The sequence below is a fragment of the Zonotrichia leucophrys genome, chromosome 22 (genome assembly GCF_028769735.1).
Source record: "Zonotrichia leucophrys gambelii isolate GWCS_2022_RI chromosome 22, RI_Zleu_2.0, whole genome shotgun sequence".
NCBI classification, from domain to species: Eukaryota; Metazoa; Chordata; class Aves; order Passeriformes; family Passerellidae; genus Zonotrichia; species Zonotrichia leucophrys.
In genome coordinates this window covers 822,342-840,186 of record NC_088191.1, presented here as the reverse complement: position 1 = coordinate 840,186, position 17,845 = coordinate 822,342, and the positions used below count along the sequence as shown (strand labels likewise).

General features: G+C 59.5%; 1 protein-coding gene across 1 annotated transcript; it reads right to left on the bottom strand.

Moving 5' to 3' along the window:
• Positions 1-1,413: 1,413 nt before the first annotated feature.
• On the bottom strand, positions 1,414-17,405 carry TET3 (tet methylcytosine dioxygenase 3). Its single transcript, XM_064731234.1, has 9 exons — positions 15,129-17,405; positions 12,720-12,810; positions 11,337-11,430; positions 10,202-10,410; positions 7,989-8,139; positions 7,572-7,661; positions 7,341-7,478; positions 6,679-7,015; positions 1,414-6,371 (listed from the first exon to the last, which is right to left on the bottom strand). The coding sequence occupies exons 1-9, from the start codon at positions 17,359-17,361 to the stop codon at positions 4,648-4,650; spliced, it is 5,067 nt and encodes a 1,688-aa protein (XP_064587304.1). The 5' UTR covers positions 17,362-17,405; the 3' UTR covers positions 1,414-4,647.
• Positions 17,406-17,845: the final 440 nt, after the last annotated feature.

Genomic DNA, 17,845 nt, shown 5'->3' with positions numbered 1-17,845 from the left:
TCCGAGCACCACGTCCATGGTGGCATGGCTGAGCACCATGCCCGAGCACCATGTCCATGCACCATGTCCGAGAACCATGTCCGAGCACTGTGGTCAAGCACTGTCCACACATCATGTCTGAGCACCATGTCCGAGCACCACGTCCATGGTGGCATGGCTGAGCACCATGTCCGAGCACCACGTCCATGGTGGCATGGCTGAGCACCGTGCCCGAGCACCATGTCCATGCACCATGTCCGAGCACTGCGGTCAAGCACTGTCCACACGTCATGTCCACACACCACAGCTGAGCACCCGTGCCATGAGCAGGGTCCTGACCAACCAAGCACAACACATGCCCATGTCCCACCACGTCGAGACCATGTCCGACGACTGGGTCCAAGCACCCGTCCAACACATACCCACGTCCATCATGTGTGGCCAAGCACTGGGACAAAGCACCATGTCCAACTGTCCGACAGTCATGCACCATGTCCAGCATGTGGGCAAGCACTCGGACCACACACAAGACTGTCCGAGCACCACGCAAGCACCGTGCCCAAGCACCATGTCCAAGCACCGCACAGCACCATCACAGCACCATGTCCACAGAATGGCCACACGTCTGAGCACCAGTCCTATGACGCTTGTCCATGCACCTGTGCCAAGCACACCGAGGTCAGCACCACGTCCATCACTATGGCCAAGCACTGTGACCGAACACCATGTCCAAGGCTGTCCAAGCACCATGACCACAACTGCAAGTGCGCAGTCCATACATGAATGGCCAAGCACTGGACCACACCATGGTCCAACCCCTGTCCAAACACCTGCTGAGCACCACTCCATCATGTGTGGCCAGCACATGGCCAAGCACCATGTCCAAGCACCACACCCGAGCACCGCACTGAGCACCATGTCCGAGCACCATGTCCACAAGGAATGGCCGAGCACTGTTCCTGAGCACCAGTCCACACACCTCCAGCACAGACCAGACCTGTCCGAGCACTGACCACACCGGCTGAGCACCATGACCCACTTTGGCCAAGCCACTGTCCAAGCACCTGACCAAGCGCTGAGCGCCTGAGCACCATGACCACAACCTGGCCAGGCACTGCACACATAGCACCATGACCACACACCTGGCCGAGCACCCTGTTTGATGACCACACACCTGTCCAGGCACCATGACCACACACCTGGCCGAGCACCATGACCACAAACTTGGCCAAGAACTCTGTCCAAGCACCATGACCACACACCTGGCCAAGCACCATGACCAAACACCTGGCTGAGCACCCTCTCCAAGCATGATGACCACACACCTGTCCAGGCACTATGGCCAAGCACCATGACCACACACCTGGAGCACCTTGAGCACCAAAACTTGGCCAGCACTTGTCCACACACTGTACACACTAGTGGCCAAGCACCATGACCACACCCCTGGCCAGCACCATGACCACACACGTGTCCGAGCCCTGTGGACCCCTGGCCGAGCCCTGCCCCTGGACATCACCTCCAGCACCTCATCCTGGGACCCGCAGGGAACGGCTCCACCACGACCCCGCCTCGGACGCGGCGCCTCTTTCGGTTTGCATAAACCCAACCGGCTCCCGGCACGCCTCGAGCTGTCGCTCCGGAAAGGTAAACTTCCTTCTCAACGACATTGCTTAAATTTTGTATTTTTTTTTTTTTGTTTTTTTTTTTTTTTTAATCTTGGTTCCTTAATTTGATATATACATTAGTAGCACCTCAGCGAGATGGAATCAGGCAGAAGCGTGATACAGTTTGTTAAAACACCATAGCACCGTTTGTATTACAAGATTTCATTTAATAAAAATATGCCTTATAGAGCCCACAAAGCGTACTCCAGTATTAAAAGGAAAAATCAGCAATTGAGGCACCTCAGGGATTCTGGTTTCCTTCTCCTTCCCGTGCCTCATCCCGAGAGCATCGAGATGGAGGGGGACCCAAATTGCATCCCTCGTTTGCTGCCCGAGGCGAAGCCACCGCGGCCAGAAAAACCAAAGCGGGACGGAGGAGCCGGTGGGGGCTCCCCGCGCCGAGCCCTCCCTGGGGTTTCCACCACGGCTCTTGTTCTAGCACCATTGTGGCCACGACCTGCTGCAAAACCAGGTCCCCACATCCCACTCGTTAAAAACATCCCTCCCCTCCGAGCTCCGCGGCCTCGGCACGGGCGGGACGAGCGCGGCCGCCGCCGGGACGGGTAAAGGGAAAAAAAGATTTTGCTTGGAAACAGCCTCTCAGCAGCAAGGGGTAAAGAGCTGTGCATAGATTTCGAGTTTGTGTAGAAGTCTGAAGCGTGCGGATTCGTAAATGACTGAGAGTTGAGGTAGGTTAGACAAAGTTAATGTAGTGTAAAAACGTTGAGACTGCAGCAGTTCTCGCTCCCCGACCCGCGGCGCCGGCAGCTCCGCGCTCTCCCGGGCTCAACCGCACCGACCCCAACCCCTCTCCCTGCACCGAAAATCCTCTGAGGAAGCAGGACTTAGACAGGTTCCACGGAGCATCGCCTTCCCCTCCAAGGCACCCCCGGCACGCCGGCCACAGAGCCCGGGTGAGCGACAACAGCGGGGCCGGCACCCGAACCCGGCCCCGCCGCGCCCCCGAAGCGCGGCCGTGCAGCGGCGGGTCCCCGAAAATCTGACTCTTACAATCCTGATATGCTATTGGGTATTCCTAAGAAAAGCGGGGAATAGCTCGTTGAGTTTCCTTGTCAAATATACGCGGCTTTACAGATTGCGGTTAAAGAATGAACAAAAAAACAAAAAAACAAAAAAAAAAAAAAAAAAATCATTAATGATGAAGGACGGACAAAGCATGTTAAATATTCTGCCAGTATTTACAGTTCTCCCACGATAATCTTGTTTAAAACATACTGCTTCAAGTTGGGGGGGAGTGGGGGGAGAGGACAGAGGGGGAGTTGTTTGCTTTTTTAAGTTTTGCTTTCATTCTTTTTTTTTTTTTTCCTTTTTTTTTTTTTTTAAATCTAGGTGAAAGTGCTTTTAAAAAAATTTCCTTTCCCTATTTACAGGTTTAAAATCAGACCACGTCAATGTTCAGGCTGTTTTACCGAGATCCTGCTGATCCGTGCCCGTGCGCGAGGTCGGGGCGGGGAAGGAAGGAGGGTGACGGTAAAACACGAGGTGATCCCGCACGGCGACGGCGTCGGCGCTGCCTCGCTGGCTCTCCAAAAGGCACCACAAAGTGCAAAAGCAACGACCCCGCCCGGGGATGCCGCCCCCGGCCCCGGTCACACCGCGGGGGCAGCTCGGCCGCGCTCCGTCCGTCCGTCCCGGCGCCGGGCGGGAAGGAAGCCTCGACTGAGAGTGTTCCAAAAGCACCACGCGGTTGTCGTCGTTGCTGGGTTCTTGGTTGGGTTGGGGTTTTTGTTTTGTGTTTTGAGGGAAGAACGGTGATCCGTAGGAAGGAGGAGGGATGGCACCCGGGGACAGGAAAGAGCACCGAGCCCCGGCGGCGCTGGCCGCGGCTCGCCGGCACCGGCAGGGGAAGGCGGACCCGGCGGGGTTTTGGCCAGCCAAGTCTTGGGATTCGCTCTTCCCAGAGCCGCTTGCACGGAGAGAAAGTCCCCCGGAGACGGAAAGCACCAGACTTTAGCAACAGTGATGTACAGAGAGCAACACTCGCTATTCACAGTTTGGGGTTGGTTTGTGTGTTTTTTTTTTCCTGTTCTTTGTAAATTATTTTTTTTTTCTTTTTTTTTTTTTTTCTGTTTTTGTCCCGTCGGCTCTTACGGAGACGCCGCCGCCGCTGCCGCTCGCCCCGGAGGCCGTGGGCAAAAAGGAGCCCCAAGTCCGAGCCCGAGCTCGGCCCCTCGGCAGCGGCGCCCCCCGGCCCGGACGTGTCCTGAGGTGTCCGGCGCCAGGAGCGACGCCGGCTTTGCTCGGCGGCGGCAGAGCCGACCCCGCCGGAGCTCCCGTTGCTGTGAGAAACGTCTCCTCGAGCTGCAGAATTGGTGTTTTTAGGTCCTTGCAATAAAAATAATTGGATGTTCAGCGTGTCGCGCTGACGGTAAAGCACGCGGTCCCACCAGCCCTCGTGTGGAGGGGATGGAGGGAGTCACCTCTTGCCTTTGAGCTGGTTTGGTGTTCAGGTTGGTTTGGATTCATGATTAGGGTGGTTTTTCAATGTTGGCTTCTCTTTCGAAGATCGGCTTCGTCGTTGTCATCGGAGTAAAAAATAAAATAAAATCAAACCCAACAAACAGGCCATTTTAAGTAGAATTAAAAACCTCTCCTTGCGCAAGGTCGCTAGGAAATTCATCCGAGGCTAGATTAAAAAACATGGAGATATAAATATGAGATTACCTAAAATCATCAAACAGCATCGTTCCTCTTGGGTTTTTGAACCAAGTTTAGCTTGCTTTGCCAACTCCTCGCCGGGCGCAGCTCTCCGACGGCGTGAGCTCCGCTGCTCCCGAGCGCGCGCGTTGGGTTCGTTTCCTATGGGTTGGATTTTTTTTTTTTCTAATTTTTGTGGTTGCTGTGTTTCGCTTCGGTTTCGTCTATTTACTTTTGTTTTCTTCTCCCCCTTCTGCCCGAGGAGAAAGCACCACGAAGCAACGCCGGGCCGCGGCGCTGCCGAGGGTTGAGGTAAGATGGGGCCATGGCGGTCGCCTCGCTCTCAGATCCAGCGGCTGTAGGGGCCCGTCACCTTGGTGTAGGCGTAGGAGGACACGGTGATGGCGGAGTTGGTGGGGATGGCCACCGCCTGCCGCGTGGGCACCGAGTCCCTCCTCTCCTTGCTGGGCGCCTCGGTGGCCAACGCGCCGCCCCACTTGCGCTTCTTGGCAAAGGCTTTGGCGTCCGGCGGCAGCCCCAGACGCGCCGCCTCCTCCTGCCGGGCCCGAGCCCGCTCCGCCAGCTGCTTCACCTTGGCCTCCCACAGCGCCAGGCCGTGGTTGGGCTGGTTCAAGTTCTTGTGTTGGTAGAAGACGAGGGAGATGCGGGTGGGGTGGCAGCGGTTGGGTTTCTTCAGCGGCGTGGTGGCGTGCAGCTCGCGGCGGGCGCACTCGATGAGGATGGAGCCGTGGGCGGGCGCCACGGCCACGCCGCCGATGTTCTCGTCCAGGAAGTTGTGCTCGCTGTCCGACCATTCCTCTTCCTCTTCCTCCTCTTCTTCCTCCTCCTCTTCCTCTTCCTCCTTCACCGCCTTCTCCGGCAGATCCTCCTCCAGCCCAAAGGGGTCCCACGTCTTCTCCTGGCGGGGCCCTGCCACCCCCTTCTCACCCACCGCTGCCTCCCACGGCTTCTCCGCCAGCCCCGGGCTGGGCGCCGGCGTCCTGCGCTCCTCCACCTTCACGGAGCCCCACGGCTCCTCGGGGAAGCCGGGGAGCCCCGGCAGAGCCGAGCTGAACCCCAGCGACCCCAGCAGGCCCGGGCTGCCCGTGCCCGCCAGCGCCGGCTCCCCCAGCTTGCAGGGGCTCCACGGTTTCGGCAGCAAGCCCGAGCCGTGCGCCGCCGCCGCCGGCTCTCCCGCCAGGACGTTGGGCCATTGCTTCTCCGGCGGCGGCGGGCGCGCGGCGGCGGCGTCGAAGGCGCTCGGCTTCTCCCGCCCGGCCGAGCCCGGCGCCAGCGCGCCCCACGAGCCCTCGGCCGTGCTAGTCCTCTCGGGGGACGCCTTGAAGGGGCTCCAGCGCTGCTCCGGCGCCGTGCCGTGCGCGGGGACGGCCGGCAGCGTTAAAGCAGCGCCGGGCGCGGCCGCAGGGCTGGGAAGGGGCTCGATGGCGGGCGGGGGGTCCGGAGGCTCCTGCTTGATGGGCCGGCTGCCGAAACAGTTCTGTGCAAACGCCGGCGCCTCCTCCGAGCCCGAGCTAGTCCTGTGCGCCCCGGCCGCTGCCGCCGCCGCTTTCTGCTGGCTGGCGTAGCGGTTGGCTCGCTCGTAGGTGCGCTGGTGATGGTTTTTGCTCCGCACGCCGTGCGGGATGGGCTCGGGGAAGCTGCTGTTCCCGTAGGGGTGGCTGAGGTTCTCCTGCAGCGCCGAGACGTCCGGCTTCTTCTCGTAGCCGTTGCTGACCCAGCTGCTCCCGCTCCTCTCGGGCGCCCCGTAATTGAGAAACTGCGAGGGGAACACGTGGTTGCTGGAAAAGCCGTAATACCCGAAGGAGGGAAGCGCGAACTTGGAGTGAAACCCGTTCACGGAAGGCAGATTGGGCTGTGCATAGTAGGAATGGTAAGAGTAAACACTGTTCATGCTGTACGGGTCGGAGGGCCGGCAGCTGCCCAGCACCGAGTAGCTCTCCACCACGGCGTTGCCGTTGTACTTGAAGGCGTTGTAATGGCTCTGGGGTTCCACCTTGATGGAAGGTTTCAGCGGCTGCGGGGGTATCCCGCCTTTCAACGCCATACCTGCGGGACAGCACACACAGCCCCCGTGACCCGCCGGCCGAGGGAGCCACCGGAGGGGAGCCAGGACCCCAAAACGGTCGGCCAGACTCAGAAATCCCACGGTGATGGGTTTGCCCAGGTTGGCGTCACCTGCCATCACCTGGTGCGCCGGCATCGATTCACACCTTCACAAAAACCCAGGTGGCACAGAGGTGCCATCCAGCACCACAACACAGCATCCCAAAATAAGTCCCCAACCCCATCCCCATCCCCTCACGCGCTTTCCGGGCGGCTCGGGGTGGCAGGACCTCACCTCTGCCCCCGTTACCTGCATTGGGCTGGAGCGTGGGGAGCTCGAGCGCTTCCTGCTTGATCTTCTCTGGCGTCATCAGCTTCTCCTTCTGCAGCTTCTTCCTCTCGGCAGCAGCTCTCCTGGCCTCCAGCTGCCGCTGCCGGCAGGACTTGGCGGGCTCGGGCAGCTTGCGGACCTCGCGGGGGAAGGACGTGAGCACCTGGATGGCCCCGCTGCCCACCTTGGCGTTTTGGTTCTCCTCGCTGCCAAACTCATCCGTGCTGGACATCTTGTAGAGGGGGAGGACGTGCAGCTGCTCATCTTCGGGGATTTTCCCCACCACACGATTGTCTTCCTTCGTCAGCGTGCAGACCTGGCCAGAGCAGGTGCTGTCAGTGGGACGCTGATGGATGTGGCCTGTGCTGGATGAGCCAAACCTCCCACTTCTTCCCCACATTGACATGAAACCACAGCAGCCTGGCATCCCCCCAGCCTGATATTTGGAAATCTGCCATGGGATTTGTGTTGGACAAAAGTAGATGCTGGTCCCTGTTAGACCTGAGCAGCTCATGTGAGGTGTGCCCACACCAAACACCTGGAGTCACGAGGGTGGCACAACTGGGGATGGAGCCCCTCAAAAAGGAGCATCCCAAATTAGAGGGGAGCCCCTCGAAAAGCCCTGCCAGGCGCCTGCTTACCACGGTGCAGCCGTTGTAGAGGTTGTGCTGGTCCTTGTGAGCGTGAGCACAGAAGTCCATGCACGCCGTCACCCCCGAGAACGGCCTCCCCTCCTTCAAGCCCAGCCGGCAGTCGATGGCTACATCCTCGTTGGTGACCTGTGGGAGGAGGAGCTGGTCACCCACAATCCCCCAAGAGCAGCACCCCACAGCCAACCCAGCCGTGCGTGCCAAGGGTGGGATGAGCAGGACCTGGTTTTGGTAGGCTTGCGGCGCCAGCCTCTTGTAAAGCGGAGCAACCTCGGTGGCCAAGTCCTGAAAGCTTCTCCGGAGCAGCTCTTCCTGTGGTAGGGAAAGGAGGAGGATGCCACCCAGGGCTTTTGGCAGCAGGGATGGAACCGGGGACAGAGCCCACAGACACCACACGGCAGCCAACCCTCCCCATGATATCCACCACACCACAAAGCACGTGGCTTAAATTCCTCGTGAGGATTTGGCCACTCAAGCTCCAGCCTCGCTGTCCTCTGGGATTTCTAGAGGCCCCATTCCTGCCACTTTTCCTTTCCTCATCTCTAGCCCTTTAAAAAACCCCTCAAGGAATCCTATTTCCAGAGTCCTGACAGGAAAGGAGCTCCAAACCGCCGCCCCTGCTCCACCTCCATCACCCACCTCTTTGGGGTTGTCTCCCACCAGCCTGAACTTGCGGGGAGTTTTGCTGCGGGCGTATTTGCAGCCGTTGAAGTACATGCTCCAGGAGCAGCCGAAGGAGAAGGAGGCACCGCAGGTGTTGGGGTCCTTGCCCTGGCACGCGCAGGTCCGGCTGGGGGGGACACGGTGCGGGAGCGTCAGCTGCCGGTGCCGCGCGGTGACGGCAGCTCTGGCAACGGGAGGGAGCCCCCAGCCCACTCCCTGCGTCCCATTCTCACATCCCATTCCTGCACCCAATTCCTGCATCCCATTCCTGCATCCTGTTCCTGCATCCAGATCCTACATCCCGTACCTACACCCCATTCCCATACCCCATTCTCACATCCCATTCCTGTACCCCATTCCTGCATCCAGATCCTGCATCCAGATCCTACATCCCGTACCTACACCCCATTCCCATACCCCATTCTCACATCCCATTCCTGTACCCCATTCCCATATGTCATTTCTGTACCCCATATCTCACACCCTGTATCCTGTACCCCATATCCTGTACCCCATATCCCATACCCTATTCCTGTACCTCATTCCTGTACCCCATTCCCCTACCCCATACCCTGTACCCCATTCTTGTACCCCATTCCTGTACCCTATATCCCATACCCCATATCCCATACTCCGTATCCCGTATACCATTCCTGTATCCCATTCCTGTACCCCATATACGATACCCTATATACCATACCCCATATCTCATACCCCATATCCCATATCCCATACCCCATATCCCATATCCCATATCCCATATCCCATACCCCATATCCCATATCCCGTACCCCATATCCCATATCCTGCACCCCATATCCTGTACCCCATTCCCGTACCCCATATCCCATACCCCATATCCCATACCCCATATCCCATACCCCATATCCCGTACCCCATATCCCATACCCCATATCCCATATCCCATATCCCATTCCTGTATCCCATTCCCATACCCCATATCCCATATCCCATTCCTGTATCCATTCCCATACCCCATATCCTGTACCCCATATCCCATATCCCATATCCTGCACCCCATATCCTGTATCCCATTCCCGTACCCCATATCCCATACCCCATATCCTGTACCCCATATCCCATACCCCATAACCCATATCCCATAATGTCCCATACCCCATATCCCATATCCCATACCCCATACCCCATATCCCATACCCCATATCCCATATCCCATATCCCATATCCCATTCCCATACCCCATATCCCATACCCCATATCCCATTCCCGTACCCCATATCCCATACCCCATTCCCATACCCCATATCCCATATCCCATTCCCATACCCCATATCCCATTCCTGTACCCCATATCCCATATCCCATATCCCATTCCCATACCCCATATCCCATATCCCATATCCCATTCCCATACCCCATATCCCATTCCCATACCCCATATCCCATACCCCATATCCCATATCCCATATCCCATATCCCATATCCCATATCCCATATCCCATATCCCATACCCCATACCCCATATCCCATTCCCATACTCCATATCCCATACCCCATATCCCATATCCCATACCCCATATCCCATATCCCATATCCCATACCCCATACCCCATATCCCCTCCCATATCCCATATCCCATTCCTGTACCCCATATCCCGTACCCCATATCCCATATCCCATATCCTGCACCCCATATCCTGCACCCCATTCCCGTACCCCATACCCCATATCCCATATCCCATATCCCATATCCCATATCCCATATCCCATACCCCATATCCCATATCCCATATCCCATACCCCATATCCCATTCCCATACCCCATATCCCATTCCCGTACCCCATATCCCCTACCCCATTCCCATACCCCATATCCCATACCCCATATCCCATACCCCATATCCCATATCCCATATCCCATACCCCATATCCCATACTCCATATCCCATTCCCGTACCCCATATCCCATTCCCATATCCCATATCCCATACCCCATATCCCATATCCCCTACCCCATTCCCATACCCCATTCCCATACCCCATATCCCATACCCCATATCCCATTCCCATACCCCATTCCCATACCCCATATCCCATATCCCATTCCCATACCCCATATCCCATACCCCATACCCCATATCCCATTCCCATACCCCATATCCCCTACCCCATTCCCATAGCCCACATCCCCCTCCGGTGGCACTCACTCGTCGTTGAGGCCGCAGCGGCGGCTGGTGGGGTTGCCGTACTTGGTGAGGGTGTCGGTGAGCTCCTGGTAGAGCGTGTCCCCCAGCGTGCGGGGGATGCCCTCCCAGGCCAGGATGAGGATGATGATGACGGCGTTCTGGCAGTGGTGGCCGGCGCGGTGCCGCACCAGGCACAGCAGCTTCTCCTCCTGGTTGTGTCTGCGGATCACCTGGAATGAGAGAGGCTGGGTCAGACCTCCCGGGATGGGGAATCGCACAAATCCTGGGGTGCCCTGAGCTGGCTGGGCCAGGAAGGAGCTGCTGCTGCAGGGGGGAGAGGCAGGAGGATAAGGGGGGGTACAGAGAAGGGTTTGGGCTACAGGAGAAGGATTTGGGGTACAGGAGGATTTGGGGTACAGGAGAAGGATTTGGGGTACAGGAGGATTTGGGCTGCAGGAGAAGGATTTGGGGTACAGGAGGATTTGGGCTACAGGAGAAGGATCTGGGCTATGGCAGAAGGATTTGGGCTACAGGAGAAGAATTAGGGGTACGGGAGAAGGGTTTGGGCTACAGGAGAAGGATTTGGGGTACAGGAGGATTTGGGGTACAGGAGAAGGGTCTGGGCTACAGGAGGATTTGGGCTACAGGAGAAGAATTAGGGGTACGGGAGAAGGATTTGGGCTACAGGAGAAGGATTTGGGGTACAGGAGGATTTGGGCTACAGGAGAAGGATTTGGGGTACAGGAGGATTTGGGCTGCAGGAGAAGGATTTGGGGTACAGGAGGATTTGGGCTACAGGAGAAGGATTTGGGGTACAGGAGGATTTGGGCTACAGGAGAAGGATTTGGACTACAGGACAAGGATCTGGGCTATGGCAGAAGGATTTGGGCTACAGGAGAAGAATTAGGGGTACGGGAGAAGGGTTTGGGCTACAGGAGGAGGATCTGGGCTGCAGGAGAAGGATCTGGGCTATGGCAGAAGGATGTGGGCTATGCCCTGCATGCCTTCCCCAGTGCCCCGTGGGGTGTGGAGGGCAGAGCTGGGCATGTTCCCATGGATTCTGGCAGTCTGGGGGAGCTGCTGGCTCTGGCCACGCCATCCCCAGGGCCAAACGTGGGGAGCCCCGAGGGGCACAGAGGGGACGAGAGGCACTCACCCACTTGGCGATGGGGCAGCCCCGGGAGCTCTTGCCCTCCTTGCCCGTGTAGATGACCTTCTCGATGCGGATGGCCTTGCCCTTCTCACCATACCTGCCAGGGCACGGCCACACACAGTCCCACCGGCCTGCAGGGGCCCCTCGGGACCCCCAAGGCACCCCCACAAATCCCCACTCCCCTGACAGGACCCCACTCACTCTCCCCACTCCCCTGACAGGACCCTGCTCACTCTCACAAATCCCCAGTCATTCTCTCAAATCCCCACTCCCTGACAGGACCCTGCTCACTCTCCCCACTCCCTGACAGGACCCTGCTCACTCTCCCACTCCCCTGACAGACCCCACTCACTCCCACTCCCTGACAGGACCCTGCTCACTCTCCCATCCCCTGACAGGCCTCTCCTCCCCACTCCCTGACAGGACCCTGCTCACTCTCACAAGTCCCCAGTCATCTCTCCAAGTCCCCCACTCCCACTCCCTGACAGGACCCTGCTCACTCTCCCCACTCCCTGACAGGACCCCACTCACTCCCCACTCCCCTGACAGGACCCCGCTCACTCTCACAAGTCCCCAGTCATTCTCTCCAGTCCCCACTCCCCTGACAGGACCCTGCTCACTCCCCACTCCCTGACAGGACCCTGCTCACTCCCCACTCCCTGACAGGACCCCCTCACTCCACAAGTCCCTGACAGTACCCACTCACTCTCCCCACTCCCTGACAGGACCCCACTCACTCTCCCCACTCCCTGACAGACCCCACTCACTCTCCCCACTCCCTGACAGGACCCCGCTCACTCTCACAAGTCCCCAGTCATTCTCTCCAGTCCCCACTCCCTGACAGGACCCTGCTCACTCTCACAAGTCCCCAGTCATTCTCTCCAGTCCCCACTCCCCTGACAGGACCCTGCTCACTCTCACAAGTCCCCAGTCATTCTCTCAAGTCCCCACTCCCCTGACAGGACCCCACTCACTCTCCCCACTCCCCTGACAGGACCCCACTCACTCCCCCCACTCCCCTGACAGGACCCCACTCACTCTCCCCACTCCTGACAGGACCCCACTCACTCCCCACTCCCTGACAGGACCCCACTCACTCCCCACTCCCCTGACAGGACCCCGCTCACTCTCCCCACTCCCCTGACAGGACCCTGCTCACTCTCACAAGTCCCCAGTCATTCTCTCCAGTCCCCACTCCCCTGACAGGACCCTGCTCACTCTCCCCACTCCCCTGACAGGACCCCACTCACTCTCACAAGTCCCCAGTCATTCTCTCAAATCCCCACTCCCCTGACAGGACCCCGCTCACTCTCACAAGTCCCCAGTCATTCTCTCCAGTCCCCACTCCCCTGACAGGACCCCAGCCCCACAGTGAGGGGCTCTTACCTCTCCTCCATGAGCTCCCTGATGGAGGCCACGGTGGGCCCCGAGCCCAGGTGGGTGTAATAGGGCCCCTCATCCTTCTCCACGATTTGCTCTGCAGAGACAGGAGGGGAATGGAGATTTTGGGGTTTGCAACTTTGCCAGCTCCCCCAAAGGATTCCAAACACTCAAATCCCCTCAACCCGAGCTCTTCTGCACCAAAAATCAAGGGTTTGTTAACAGCAACTCCTCATTCCCTGCTCTGGAAGATTCTGCCAGCACTGAAACCCTCACCCATCGACAGCCACCCCTTTTTGGGACCCAAAAACCTTCTGAGGAGCCACAGCCCTTGGAAGCACCCTGGCAGTGAGCACAGCTCCATGCAGGGAATCTGCTCTGCTGGGTGGGAGATGGAGACCCCAAACCCCCTCCTCACCCTGCTCCCACCCAGGGCTCCTGTCCAGAACCTCTCATGGGCACTGGCCCAGCTGGATGGGCCAGTGAAATCATGGGATGATTTTGGGGGCAGGAGGCTCTTCCTGCCTGCTTCAGGGGTTTGGGCTATGGGAGAAGGATTTGGGCTATGAGAGAAGGATCTGGGCTGCAGGAGAAGGATCTGGACTATGAGAGAAGGATTTGGGCTTTGGGAGAAGGATTTGGGCTATGGGAGAAGGATTTGGGCTGCAGGAGAAGGATCTGGGCTATGGGAGAAAGATTTGGGCTATGAGAGAAGGATCTGGGCTATGGGAGAAGGATCTGGGCTGCAGGAGAAGGATCTGGGCTGTGAGAGAAGGATCTGGGCTATGAGAGAAGGATCTGGGCTATGAGAGAAAGATCTGGGCTATGAGAGAAGGATCTGGGCTGCAGGAGAAGGATCTGGGCCATGGGAGAAGGATTTGGGTTATGGAAGAAGGATTTGGGTTATGGATGAAGGATTTGGGCTACAGGAGGATCTTGGGGGCTGCAAGGAGAAGATCCTGGGGCTGCAAGGAAAGGATCCTGGAGCTACAGGAGGATCCTGGAGTAACAGGAGATGGATGCTGGAACTTCAGGAGCATCCTGGGGCTGCAGGAGAAGGACACAGGGACACAGCCCTGCACACAGCAAGCCCCTTTCTAGGAGCTGGGGTGGGATGTGATGGATGCCCCAAGCACACGGGGGTGCTCCAAAGCCACCAGCTGGGATGTGCCCTGCACCACGGCCAGGGCTGCTCTGTGTTTGCATCCCTCTGCTCTCTCACCAGCCTGATTCTCATTCCCATCATGTCCAGCTGGCCGGCAGCCAGGCTGAGGAGAAAGCCGGGCTCAGCTGGCCTGCAGCTGTCCAGACAGGGATCAATATGGGAGGCTTGGAAAAAGCTCATTTTATTCCAGCCTCCAACAGCTCCGGTGCCCAATAAAGCACCGAGCCCTCTCCTGCTGCATTTCTTTCTCCCTGAGGAAACAGAGAAGGGGAAGGGGGAGAATCCTCCCTCTCCCAGCCCCTAAACAAATCCTTTCCTGGCAAACTCCAAGGCTGGGTTTGAGTGGCTTCAGGAAAGCTTTCCCTCCTCTCCATGGAGTTTGGGCTCATTCCTGCTGCCATTCACAAGCAAATAAACAAATTATCATAAGCCCCACTAATAAATTGCAGCCTGTGCTTAGCCCAGGGCATCCTCTGGGTGGATGCCCCCCAAAATGCTCACCCTGCTGCTCCCAGGGGAGCACACAGGTCCAGGCTAAATATTGGGGAGGGAATATCCAGCTCCCCACGCTCGGATGGAGGTGGACTGGAAGCACTGGGTAGGAATTCTCCAGCACTTGCTGCAAAGTCTAACAAAGCCAATGCACACCAAAAATAACCACAAAAAAACCTCACAAATCCAAGAGTTTGGTGATTTTTCAATGAATCCTGGTGGGATTGGCCAGTGAACAAGGCAGCATGCCAGCAGCAAGTGATAAACACAAGCATCAAACCAAAGTTTGGGTTACTCAAAGCAACCTGAAACAGCTAATTTGGCTGAAAACACCAAGAATAACCAGGTGAGAGGGAGTTTCGGTGGGTTTGGGCACTGGGACCACCGTGGATTATGGGGATTCAGCTGGTTAAGGTGAAATAGAAGGAAAACCCAACAGCCCTTTGGTTTTGCTGCTCATCCAACCCCTCCACCCCAGCACAGCCAGTGCCACCCCCAGGGTGACACAGCCAATGCCACCAGTGCCACCCCCAGGGTGACACAGCCAATGCCACCAGTGCCACCCCCAGGGTGACACAGCCACTTCCATCCAACTGCGAAAACAAGAGAGGAGGACAGAAACCAAAAGGGAGCTCGGCAGCACCGGGGTTTCACCACGTGAGGGCCTCACCTGCCCAGAAACCAGAGCTCTGCCGATGCCACGGCTTCTGTCACCTCCCCACCCTGCAAAGCCACCTCTGCCACCCTCCCCGGCTCACCAACGCAGTCACAGGTGGGGAATTCAGCCTGTGCCCTCTTGGCAGGGGTGTCCAGGAGGCTTTTGGTCGGCGTGTCCAGGTATTTCAGCGGAGACTCCAAGAAGCCGCTCAGGGTGGGCGTCAGCGGCACCTCGTCCTTGGTGGGCGTTCTGTCGACGTCGTCCACGTCCGGGTTTTGGCTTTCCTCAGAGTAAAAACACGTGGTGGACACCACGGTGATAGCACCAGAAGACTCGATTTTGATCTGTTTGGGGGAGCGGGCAGTGAAGGGTGGCTCTGACAGCAGCCCCTTCCCTGGAGAGACGCTTTTGGGTCCGGCTTGGGGAGCGCTGCAGGGAGCCGGGGCGGTGGCCGTGGTGGTGGCCATGGTGGTGGTGGTGGCCATGGTGGTGGTGGTGGCCACGGTGGGGGACCCTTGTGGAGCTGGTGCTGTGCCCCCCGGCAGCTCGGCAGCCCCGGGGCCGAGCGGGGCAGGCGTTTCGGGGGGCGGCAGGTTGAAATTCTCCCCAAATTCGGCTTCAAATTGTCGGATGAGCTCTTCCAGCTTGTCATCCACCATGATGGGAGCCGAGCCGGCCGGCGGGGGGGCAGCCGGCGCTTCCTCCGAGCCAGTCGAGCCCGCCGGCAGCGCCGAGTGAATTTGGGGGCCCCCCCCGGGGGCGCCCCTTTCCTGAGAGTCGGGAGCCGGGGGGGCGCCGTCCGGGGGGTTTGGTGGCGGGGGGCGTGCGGAGGGCAGGGGTAGTGCAAGAGGCTGGTGCGGGAAGGCCGGCGGCGGCGGCGGCGGCTCCGTTTGCATCTCTTCGGCGGGGGGTTCGGCGGGGGCTTCGGCGGGCGCCCGAAACCCCTCCAGGCTGATCTGCCACAGGGGAGGGAAGAGCGGCTGCGAGTCTTTTTGCTTCGCCTTCTTGATCTGCACTTGCTTGCGGAGAGGTTTGGCCGGCGGGGGCTTTTCGGGCGGCGTTTTCTTCTTCTTCTCTTTGGGCTGCTTCTCGAAGGGCTTGGGGGGCGCGGCGGGGGCGCCGGGAGCCCACCAGCCGCTCGGCCGGTCCGGGGGTGCCGCTGACGCTGCTGCTGCCAGGCTTTGCTCGAGGAAGAGGCTGCGCTTGTGGTGGAGATGCTGCTGCAGGACCAGCTGAGTCTTCTTGTGCAGGTCGGGCTCTGGAGGTGCCGGCGGCAAGCGGGGCCCGCCCGGCGCTTCTTTGCTGGCCGCTCGCTCGGGGGGTTCTGTTTTGGGGGCTGTCGCTTTGCCGGCCGTCACTTCGGGTCTCTTGAAAGCCGCCTTGATGTAGTCGTCAGCGTTACCCAGCAGCTGCTCCAGCTCTGCCATGGGGTCTCCAGCCCCCGCTGCCCCCTCGGCCTCCAGCCCCCACGTGGAAGTGAAGTTCCCCCGCGGAGGCGCCGCGCCGAAAAACGGCTCAGGTGCCGCTCCGGGCTCCGGCGGGTAGCGGGGCTCGTCCCCTCCCCGCCACGCGGCCCCCGGCGGGCCGAGGGGGCCGGGGCCGAAGGGGACGGCGGGGGGCGGCGGCGGCGGGGGCTGCCCATCGCCCGCGGGCTGGGGCAGGGCGGCCGAGAGCTGCGTCAGGGCCTCGATGGCTATGGCGGTCTGCAGGCTGATGTTCTTCTCCTTGGCGATGGTCAGCGCGCTCTGGGAAAAGGGGAGGCCGTCGGGCGGGCACGGCTCGGCAGCCTCAGGCACCGGCTGGGGGTAGATAGCACCTTCTGGGGGAGGAGGAGGCGGGGGGACGGCGGCGGCGCGGGGCCGCGGTGACGCCAGCTCTTCTCTGAGAGCCGTCTTGATCTTCTGCTCCAGCCATTCCAGGTAGTCGGGGCACTCGGGGCCGTCGCAGTTGCAGTTGGGGGGCTTCACGCCGTGCTTGGCCAAAGCCAGGGCGGCCTTGAGGGCGTGCAGGTCCTCTCCTCGTGGCACCCCGTCCGCCGTGCCCAGCCCGCCCCGGCTCATCTCCGAGTCGAACTTCTCGTAGAGCAGCGACGGCGACGCCGGCGGCGGGAGCCGGTAGGAGGAAACGGCCTCGGCCACCGCTGAGAAGGCCACCAGGTTCCGGACGTCTTCCAAGTGGGCTTTGCCAGCGGCGGGCGGCTGGCCCGGCGACCACCCGCTGGGCTCCATCAGCACGGGACCCCCCGGCTCCGGCCGGCCCCCATTCACCAGGCTGAGCCCGCTGCCCTCCTTCAGCCGCCTTTCTTCCACATAATTAATTGGCCCTTCTTCCATTTGGCTTCTGCTGGGTCCATCAACCGCGTCGCCCGCCGAACCTGTCTGTCAGGAGGGACAGAGAACAGACATGAGCATCCCCACGTGCCCCAACCTTCATTTCCCCTCTGTTTCCTTTAGTTCCCCTTTCCCCATCTCATTTTCTGACCGGGGGGATGAAGATGCAGCTGAGCCACGCGGGTTCTGCCCGGCTGGCTGAGTGAGGAGCAGCTCGGCTCGGCTCAGAGGGCGGCCGCTTTCCGCCGTGCCACCCACGTCCACACCCCGCCACTCTGCCACCCACGTCCGCACCCCGCCATCGCTTTCGGAATCACTCACGGCGCCGCTCGGGATTTCCATCACCCGCCGAGGGCGCCCCGCACGCCGTGGGACAGGCAGGGTGTCCCTGGCTGCGGTGGCACTGTTTGCCCGCACAGGGGACAGGCAGGGTGTCCCTGGCTGCGGTGGCACAGGCAGGGTGTCCCTGGCTGTGGTGGCACCGTTT